The sequence below is a fragment of the Lontra canadensis genome, unplaced genomic scaffold, assembly GCF_010015895.1.
Source record: "Lontra canadensis isolate GAN:19392208 unplaced genomic scaffold, GSC_riverotter_1.0 scaffold204, whole genome shotgun sequence".
NCBI lineage: Eukaryota > Metazoa > Chordata > Mammalia > Carnivora > Mustelidae > Lontra > Lontra canadensis.
The window spans coordinates 38561-48379 of record NW_022631198.1 but is presented as its reverse complement, the minus strand read 5'-3'; the positions used below and the strand labels follow the sequence as shown (position 1 = coordinate 48379).

Below are 9819 nucleotides of genomic sequence, written 5' to 3'. Positions count from 1 at the left end.
TTAAGAATTTTTTGCTTCATAAAGGAAACCCATTGTTGTTTGCAAAATGCAAGGCTCCGGGGTAGGCAGTGAGATTGTTGCTGTTTGCCTGGAAAGAGAGAGAGAGAGAAAGAGAACTTCCTCCTCTTCTAGGTTCTTAAAGGAAGCTCTTCCTCCCCCAGGCCAGGGGTGGGGCAGGAGAGTGAGCTGGGCTTCCTCGACCAGGAACTTCTGGAAATGTGCTAATGTCTTTTTAAACATGAGACCTCCTGCAGAGGGTGGGAAGTTGGGTGCCTGGGACCCCTAGTCTCCAAGTCAGTTTCCGGCTTGGACAGAATTCTGGGTTACAGCTGGAAGCTGACGCTGGGCCCCCACATGGGGCCTACAGCTGCCCAGCCCAAAGATTCCATAGCCTCTGGCCCAAAGGTGGCTCTTGAGCCGCCGAAATATAGCTGGTTCCAACTGAAACGTGCTGTTAAGTATAGAACATACTGGGTTTCAAATACCTAGTTCAAAAAGGAACCTAAAATGTCTCATGAATACTGAGTACATTGATTACATATTAAAGTGATAATATTGTTGTTACACTGAGCTGAATAAAACAGGATTAAAATGAATGTCACCTCCGTCTTTTGGCCTTTTAAAAATATGCCAACTAGAAAATTAAAAATTAGGGGTGCCTGGGTGGCTCAGTGGGTTAACGCCTCTGCCTTAGGCTCAGGTCATGATCCCAGGGTCCTGGGATCGAGCCCCACATCGGGCTCTCTGCTCAGCGGGGAGCCTGCTCCCCCTCCCCTGCCTGCCTCTCTGCCTACTTGTGATCTCTCTTTCTGTCAAATAAATAAATAAAATTTTAAAAAAATAACTCTTTAGAAAATTAAAAATTTAAAACATGGGTTGTATTATATTTTTATTGGGCAGTGCTGGCCTCGAACAGAATGAACCCAACATAAAGGGGTCTTACATGATTTACATGACTTATATGACTTAATAAAAACACTAAGAGGAAGAAAAAAAAAAAGCCAAGAAGTCCCCAGGGTGGCTCGTGGCTGTGAGGTTGCAGGGTGGGCTGGCTCTCAGGGGTGGGGGCGGGCCAGGCTTGCCCCCTCACTGTGTGCTGCTGGGTTCACGGTGCCATCTAGTGGCCTGGTAGTGAGGAGGGGAATGACCAGAGGCGGGGTTGCCTGCTCCCCCACACCCCCTACACCCTCCTCCAAGGGGAGAGGCCGGGAGGTGCCTCAGGTTGGGGCTCCCAGGCTGGGAAGCCCAGCCTAGCGAGCTGCTGGGTCTGCAGCCTGCAGTGGCCGCCTCCGCAAGCCCCCTACTCCCAACTAGGGTCTTCCACGGAGGCCCATAGGCCATACTCATCATCCAAAATGGGTTTGGGCTGCAATCCGTTTCCCATAGACACAGAGCTTCAGACTTGTAACATGAAGATTCGGGGACTCTGGGACCGGTTTCTGCAGAGCAGCCTTCAGAAGGGGACATGGGGCTCCTCCAGCTCCACCCCCACGAGGCCTGCCTGCCTGAGGGGATTTGAGCTGTGAGCCCCTGCAGCTAGACAGATGGACTGACCTTTCTGTTCCACTGCTGCCTGGCCTGGCTGCTGAAGAAAGTCACTTCCTTCCCTCCCCCACTTTCCTGGTGTGGCTGTGAGGTCCGGGGTGACGCAGGTGTACCCCCTGGCTCCCTCGTCCAGGATCTGGCCCAATTACAGCTGGCTGGCCGAGCCAGAGGAAGATGCAGACAGAAACCACATGCCCAGTGTGTCCACATGGACACTAATTCCTACCTCTGTCTGCCCTGGGCTCAGCTCACCCCACGCCAGGAGCATCTGGGATCTGTGTGAGCACACGTGTGTGCCCACAGCGCCCCCCCACAACACACACACTGTAAGAAAAACTTGATGTGGGACATCTGGGTGGCTCAGTCAGTTGGGCATCTGCCTTCGGCTCAGGTCATGAACTCAGGGTCCTGGAATCGAGCTCCACATCGGGCTCTCTGCTCGGCAGGAAGCCTGCTTCTCCCTCTTGCTCTGCCTGTCGCTCTGCCTACTTGTGATCTCTGTCAAAGAAAGAAAGAAAGAAAGAAAGAAAGAAAGAAAGAAAGAAAGAAAGAAAGAAAGAAAGAAAATAAAATCTTTGGAAGGTGTTCTGAGGAGACAAATCTTTCCCCTTGAAAGGGCAATTATGAAGAACTTAATAGATACTAACTCTGTTTGCGTCCCTCCAAATTCTCTTAGGGTATGTTCATGTACCTACATGCCTGTCTCCAGTTAGAATCGTGGGCACAGACCATTTTGCAATCTGCTCTGCTAACTCACGATTTTCACTCTATTAGAACACCAGAGTTCGCTTTGCCAAGCCTCAATGGTTGGACAATCGTATGATTACAAATCTCTCCCTGTGCCGTGCCTCTGGGGCTGCCTTTTCGCAAACAGGGTTTTCGGTTTTGGATGACTCCCTTGGAGTCTTTTTATTGTGACTTTGCCCATTTTTTTCTACCAGAAAAGGAACAGAGACGCAGGACAACTAGCAATCTATAAATGTGCCCTTTTCTCCACACCTCTGGTGACATCAGTCTGATGGTTGTTACCTATTTTTGCTGGTGTGTCTCCTTCATTGCTAGACAGACAAGGTACTGCAACGAGGATAAAGGAATGGCCTGGAAGGCGCAGACTTCCTAAGAGCATCCAAGAGACCTTGTGTATTGGAGCCCGTCATGAGCTATGGGGCTGCTGCCAGTGTCTGTCATTCTTCTCTGCCCCCTTTCCTTCAAGACTCTTCCAGTGGACGGCTGCTCTCAACCTTATAGATACAGGATTTCTCTCTTTAGGTATACCAGTCCTTGTATCTTTTTTTTTTTTTTAAGATTTATTTATTTGGGGCACCTGAGTGGCTCAGTCATTAAGCGTCTGCCTTCGGCTCAGGTCATGATCCCGGAGTCCTGGGTTTGAGGCCCACATCTGGCTCTCTGCTCAGCAGGAAGCCTGCTTCTCCCATTCCCCCTGCTTCTGTTCCCTCTCTTGCTGTGTCTCTCTGTCAAATGTGTCTCTCTGGCCCAGGAGACCCTAATGCGTCAGGGAGAGGCAGGGAGAACCTGTTAGGTCAGCACATACACATATGCACACACAAATACTCACATGTCCACATGTCTGTATAAGCAGTCACATAATGTGTGGATGTCAGAAAATGTTTATGACAAACAAACAACAAAAAAAAAAACAAGAAAAAAAACCCTTTGAGGGATGCTTGGGTGGTTCAGTTGGTTAAGCATCTGCCTTTGGCTCAGGTCATGATCCCAGGGTCCTGGGATCGAGCCCCATGTCGGGCTCCTTGCTCAGCAGGGAGTGTTTCTCTGTCTCCCTCTGCCCTTCCCCCTACTTGTGCACATGCTCTTTCTCTCTCTGTCTCTCATTCACCCTCAAATAAATAGTCTTAAAAAAAAAAACCCTCTTTAAATACTAGGCAAACACCTAACAGCATGGAAACACACACACGTGTGCACTCAAACATGTAGTCCTGATGAGACAGTAACTAAAGTGTTGTGGACTTGAGTTTATAAAACACCTTCCCAGGCATTCTCTCTTTGTAACAACCTTGTGAATAGAATATGTCTTAATAGCTTCCACTCAGTGAGTGCTTCCAGGGCCAGGCACTATGCTAAGTGCTTGAAATACATTCTCTCATGTAGTCTGCACAACAGCCTATGATGTAAGTGCTTATTTTAGTCCGTTATACAGAGCGGAACACCAAGGCTCAAAGCCCTTAAGTCATTTGCCCTAGGCCACTCAGCTGGAAAGTGGAGAGACTGAGAAGTACTTTCACGTCCCTCCCTGCGACCTCACACATCTGCTGCACGTGTGAGATTCCACCTGCAGGGGGCGCCCTCACCATGCCTGAGCTCAGCGTGCCCGCGAGCCAGAACACTCACCTCTTTCTGTCCTGGAACTTAAGAAAGCAGGACTTGCTGGTCATTTTACTATGTTTCCAGGGCATGAAAACCTGGAGCTGAAGCGAGGTGGAAGCACTGTCCAAACTGGTCATAAGATTATAATAATATACAAACAGTAACACCTTCTGTTACAGAACACCTCTTGCCAGAAACCGTACATTCTGAATGAATGTTAACCCTGTGTCAGCGGTGAGGGACTAGAGGTCTAGAGAGGCTGAGAGATGCCATGGGTTGCGCATGAAGTGAGGGGCTGGGCGGAGGTTGGACCCCAGGATGGTCTGGCTCTTTCCTTTCCACTATTAGACTGTGGCACTGCCTCCCCACAGATAGATGGAAGGCTCAGTGGGAAGGCCTGGGGCCAGATTCCCATATTCTGTTCCTGGTTGAACCCTGTGATTCCTCTGCCCAGAATCAGAACCTTCCTGGGGATCTGTGCTGCAGACGGCTGCCCTGTGGAATTGGGAACCCTAACACCTATGGGCTGGGGACAGGAGGACAGGACGCCAAGTTTGCCAGCCAATGTCTTGCTTGCAGAAAGCAACGATATCTTTAATTATGGCCTCACTTTGACTGGAGGACTCCTTGCTCATCTGTGTCTCTATATGCATCTCTCCAGCTTCTGTGATGTTCCCCATTCTGAGCTGGGTCCCTTTTCTTCCCCCAGCTGGCAAGTGTCCTGCTCTCCAAGGAGACCAGAGAGCCCTCAGGCCTCCCCTCACATCTGGGTTCTCAGTGTGGCCAGCAGCAGCCTGTAGATCAGCCCATCAGCATGAGTGAGGCCAGAGATCAGCTCGGGAGTGCTCAGTGCAAATGCTCTCCAGACCTCTCAGGGAGGGCTGGTTGTGCCTCCCACTTTCTCAACAGAATTGGCCTGAGGCCCTCATCTCATTCCCTTAACCTCTTCCCCATAATCTTTCCTGATTCTGTGTCTGCCCCTTCATCATAGAGGCCCTGGCTGCCCTGGACCCTTTTTCCCTGGGAGCTCCAGGCACCCAGGATCAGGGTGCAGGCAGGACTTACTGGCCTCCTATCCCTGGTCTGCCCTAGGCTTCCTTTCCCAGAGACCAGCCCAGACCCCACATCCCCTAAGACAGCAGCTCAGTGGGGTGTCCCATCCAGAGATGAGACAGACTGTATCCCTAGTCTCTTGGAGCCACTCCCCCTCTTCAAATAATGTTGTCTCTCCCACAGTGCTCCTCACGGTGTCCAGACACACCTGGGGTCTTGCCATGGATCAATGCCCCAGGTACATACCTACCTGTGGGCATCAGGCCCTGGGCCTGACATTCCAGGGTGAGCTCCCAGACCTCAGGTCTTCCTGCCACCCTGGGCCATAGGGCCCAGGGGGACACCCATTAGCAGACAGAGATGTTAGCTTTTCCATTTTTATTTGGTTCCTTCCGTTGCTTCTCTTACATCACGGACTTGGGGGACCGCCGCAGGCAGGGATGTGGATGCCACATTGTCACCAGAGGACACTGGGTGTCACCCACACTCCCCACATACAAGTCCCCCTGTCCGAAAGCTCCCTTTCGCCTAAAACAATACAAAACAAAAAAAGAAACAAAACCAGCAAGAGAACATAGGGCTCAGAGGCACAGGAATGCGAAGTTCACTTTCCAAGAAGAGGTCTTCAAGTCCAAACAGAAGAAAGAGCCCAGCAGGGTCCTGCTCCTTTCCCAGAGCCACCATCCCCGGCTGGGATCAGGGTGGCAAAGAGGGGTGCTGGGAAGTGCAGCCCTGGTCTCTGGTTCCCTCCCAACTGGCAAGGCTGCCTCCCCTCTCTCTCTCAGGCCTCAGCCCTTCAGTTTTTCTCGGTCCAGGACATTTTCAGCAGTCTTCCCTCCTGTAGCCATCCTGCCGTTGGCTGTTCCCTGGCCGGTCTGCCTCCAGGCGCACCGGGTCTCTGCGGGGCCGATCAGCAGTGCTGGAAGCCCAGCCCGGGGCCCGCACGCAGGTGCCCCCGAGGCCAGGCGAAGGGAGCCCCGGGACCTCGGCGCCAGCTTCCCGTGGACGCCTGAGCCGAGCCCTGAGCCTCGGCCCCCGCCCGGGGCAGTCCGGGGGACAGGTGCGGGGAGCACGAGGCGCAGCGCGGCGCGAAGGGGCCCGCGGACGGCGGGGCGGTCGGCGGCGGCGGGCTAGAGCCCGCATCCCCGCTGCTCCCGGCGCGAGCGGCCTGGCCGTGGCACTCCAGATGCCCGCAGGGCCAGAAGGGCGCGGGGCTGGCGCGCAGGACCAGGGAGAGCGCCGCGATGCGGTGGATGGCCCTGCGCAGGGTGGCGATCTTGGAGAGCCTCTTGCCGCCCAGGTCGTGGCGCAGCGCCCGGCGGAGCGCGTTGAAGGCCTCGTTGTAGTCCAGGATGCGTTTGCGCTCCCGCACGTTGGCCGCCATGCGCCGCGCCTTGGAGCGCACCGGCCGGTTGCGTGTCCTGCCACCCGCCATCTCCTCCTCGGCCTCGCAGTTCTCCCTTAGCACCCCAAAACCCCTCCCGACCTCCAGGCAAGAGCCTCCCAAGTCCTCAGAGGAGCTCTCGGCCGCCTTGAGGCCTCTGAGGCCTGGCCCTGGCCCGCCTCGGTGCATGGCCTTTCCCAGGCCTTGCTGCCCCGGCTCTGGCTTACGGGGCTGACAGTCCACCTTCTGAGCGTTGACTCCCGCAGGCTGGACACTCCCCAGACGGGCCCTCTCTAGTTGGGCTTTATGGCACCACGTGGCTCTCCACCCTTCCCATCCATCCATCTCCCTCCTCCTGCTTTATTACCTGCCTCCAGGTAGGCTGGCGAGGGAGGAACCAGGAGGAAGGAAACAACCAAGGAAGGAAGCATGCAGATTCTTGTACGAGGGGACCAGACGGGCAGCCCGGCCACGCCCAGGGCAGTGCTCCAGCCGCCAGGGAGAACTGGCTCTGCCTCACTCCAGGGCCTCTGTCTGGCGACCAGGTTGAACGTTGTACCTTGCAGACCCTAAATACAATGCCAAATTTGGCCTCTGGGCTGGGGTGCTGATAGGGGCACTGTAGGGTCTCAGGTGGTGGGGTGGGAGGGGGGGCTAGTTGAGTGCATTTCAAGAACCTTGAAAGTTCTTATCAAGACCTGTGGACAACACAGACACGCATAAGGAACCCATAAGGAGGAGACATATCCAATACAGCAGGGCCCCGCAGGTAATGGGGACTTGGAGCTTCTTGCTTTTTCAGCTACCAGAGTGAGGCTGGCTGGGGTTCTGGGTTTGGGTTTTGAATGGGCCTTACTCTCCCTCTACCTCTCTTTGGCTCCCACTTCTGAAGGCAGAGCTGGACTGAGTCAGCAGAGGTGTGATGGAGATGGTCTGGTGGTCCTCCAGCTCCCTTTGTGGTACCTGTTGGGGCATCTCTTGGTATTCAGGGCCCTTGGGCCCCTCTGTCTCAGGACACAGCACTGCCAAGTTATGAACTCAGTGAGCCCATCCCACCCACCCATTCCTGGGGATTTGAATTTTAAGTAGAGTCTCAGAAAAAGAATAGTACTTAATCCTAGAGAAAAACCCTCAATACAAGTTCAGCCATCCACAAGAGAGTTATTTGGAGCACCAAGGTCAATCTCATTCCCAGCCACCATCCAAATGCCTCCAAAATGCAAAGGTTTGCTGTGGCATCAGCTGGGATGGGTATAGGGTTCACATCCATCTCACCAAAGAGCATGCCAACAACCCTATTATTTCAAACTATTCATTGCTCCACGGAGGAAGAGAACAGGCACCAGAAAACACATTATGTTTGTATCTGTGTGATTATTTGATGTATTGTCAGTCTTGCTCACTAGACTGTAAGCATCCTAAGGACATTTGTATTTCTGGGGCTCTATTCCCCAAATCTGCAATATCTGTGAAAGTCAAAAGTGAATGAAGGCAGAGAGATGTTTTCTCCTCTCTACTCAATCTGTATTCCTATCACACCACAACACACACCATGCACACACAAGCATACAGAGAGGCATGCCTCCAGCAGGATTCTACACAAACCAGAGGCCACAGATGCCTGAACACCCATGTCCACCCCTCCAGCTCAAGTAACAGGATGTCAGTCTCCCTGGGTCTCAGGGCAAGAGACAGAATCGGGTCAAAACCCAGAGAATCCTCTTTCTAAGTGTTACTCTACGGCCACCTCTGCTTCCATTCCATCCCTATCCAGGTCCCTTTGCCCCTCCAACCCAGTCTAGAGAATTGAGTCACTGTCCTGCTCATGGCTTTGCCCAGCCCTTCAGAAAGGCCTGGCCCCAAGAACCAAGGGTGGGCAGGTCAAGAGGTAACAGGTAGACAATTTGGTCCCAGGAGGGCCCCATGGGAGAAGTGATGTGGTGGATGGAAACCCATTCCTACCTTACCCCCCCAGCCAGTGTCCCTTTCTGAAATTTCTCCCATCCAGGGCACAGTTGGGCATATGAGTTCTTCCAGAGAATTCCACTGGACAGGGAGGCAGGAGACCAGGTTCTAGTTCTGCTACCAACTTGCTACATGACTTTGTACCGGTCATATCTTCTTCTCTGTACCTCAGTTTCTTTTTCTTTGCAAAGAAGACATCCTCTCTACAAAAGAAGGTAGGCAGGACCAGCTATGTAATTTGCAGGGCCTGGTGCAAAAGGAAAATGTGGGGTCACTTGTTCATATTTATCGAGAATTTGAAGATGGTGACAACAGAGCATTAAACTGAGCTTGGGACCCTTCTAAGCAGGGTGGTGTGCACAGGTCCCATGCCCATGAAGGTGGCCTTGAGTGTAGGACACAGTAGTGTAGTGGTAATGAGCACAAGCTTTGAATCTAAACTCATCAGATAGTTGTTTCTCTCATAAAGACCTCGGAAAAGGCTCTGAACCTCAGTCCTCTACTTGCAAAATAGGATACCAGCCTCAGAGGTCTCAGTGAAATCGATCAGTAAAGAGTGGTCCTCGAGAAATACTGCAGCTGCTTATCTTCAGGGTAACCTCTGTCCGAGTGTGATCATTAACAGGTTCCCCTCCCCTCTCGTGTCTCCAGGGAGCCAATAACCCTCTCACCCCATTAGGAGGAAATGGGGAAGCCCAGAGACCCCCTCCCCACCCCGTGACTCATCTTCACAGGATAGACATGACCTATCCAAGGAATCCTTCCCTTCCCACCAATCCCCAGGGCAGCCTCACAGAGGAGAGAGCAGGAGCTGAAGGGAGAGTGTCGTCAGTAGGGTGATTCACAAGGTTTAAGTGTTTGCAGCATCTTTCCTTCCTCCTAGTGAGAACTCACAATCCACCAGGAGCAGGATGTTGCTTAGTCCTAATTAGTAATAATGGCAATCATCATCTTAATAATATTGGTGCTGACTTGTATGGAGTGCTTACTTAGGCCAGGCATGGTACTAAGGGCTGTCTATTTATTTTTACTGAGTACATTTTAAACCTATATTATCTTAGCCCCACAACAATCCTATATGGAGGGGCCTGTTATTATAGTACCCATTTTACAGACTGTGACCCAGAAAGAACCTAAGTAGCTTGCCCCAAATCAGAGGGCTGAGCTGTGGCTGAGCCAGGATTTCAAATTAGGCAGTGTGGCTCCTACTCAAGAGATCAAGCTCTTAACCCATCTGGGCTGGACCTGCGTTCTCAACTCAGTCCCCCTACCCCCACCAACCACCTGCTGTTTTAGAGGCCTGACACCTCCTTCCTTGAAACAAAAGCCATTAAGAAATTCAAATAGTTTCAACCAAGTGTAAAAATAAAGAAAGAAAGAAAAAAAGAGCTTGGCTGATAGAGGGGTTGGGGGAGGGAGGGAGAGTTCCCCCCTCCTCAAGGATCCCCCCCCAATGAAGAAAGACAAGTAGAAAAGAATAGAGACCATAGGCTGGAAGCCAGGAGAAGTCCAGAGGAGCCCAACTGCCG

The 9819-nt window shown here is 52.4% G+C and overlaps 1 protein-coding gene across 1 annotated transcript; it reads right to left on the bottom strand.

Moving 5' to 3' along the window:
• Positions 1-5851: 5851 nt before the first annotated feature.
• On the bottom strand, positions 5852-6514 carry BHLHA9 (basic helix-loop-helix family member a9). Its single transcript, XM_032848467.1, has one exon. The coding sequence runs from the start codon at positions 6512-6514 to the stop codon at positions 5852-5854; it is 663 nt and encodes a 220-aa protein (XP_032704358.1).
• Between the last annotated feature and the right edge of the window lie 3305 nt (positions 6515-9819).

What these genes read in the sequence shown, in the direction of transcription:
- BHLHA9 (XM_032848467.1), bottom strand. Translation starts at nt 6,514, where the DNA reads ATGCACCGAGGCGGGCCAGGGCCAGGCCTCAGAGGCCTCAAGGCGGCC.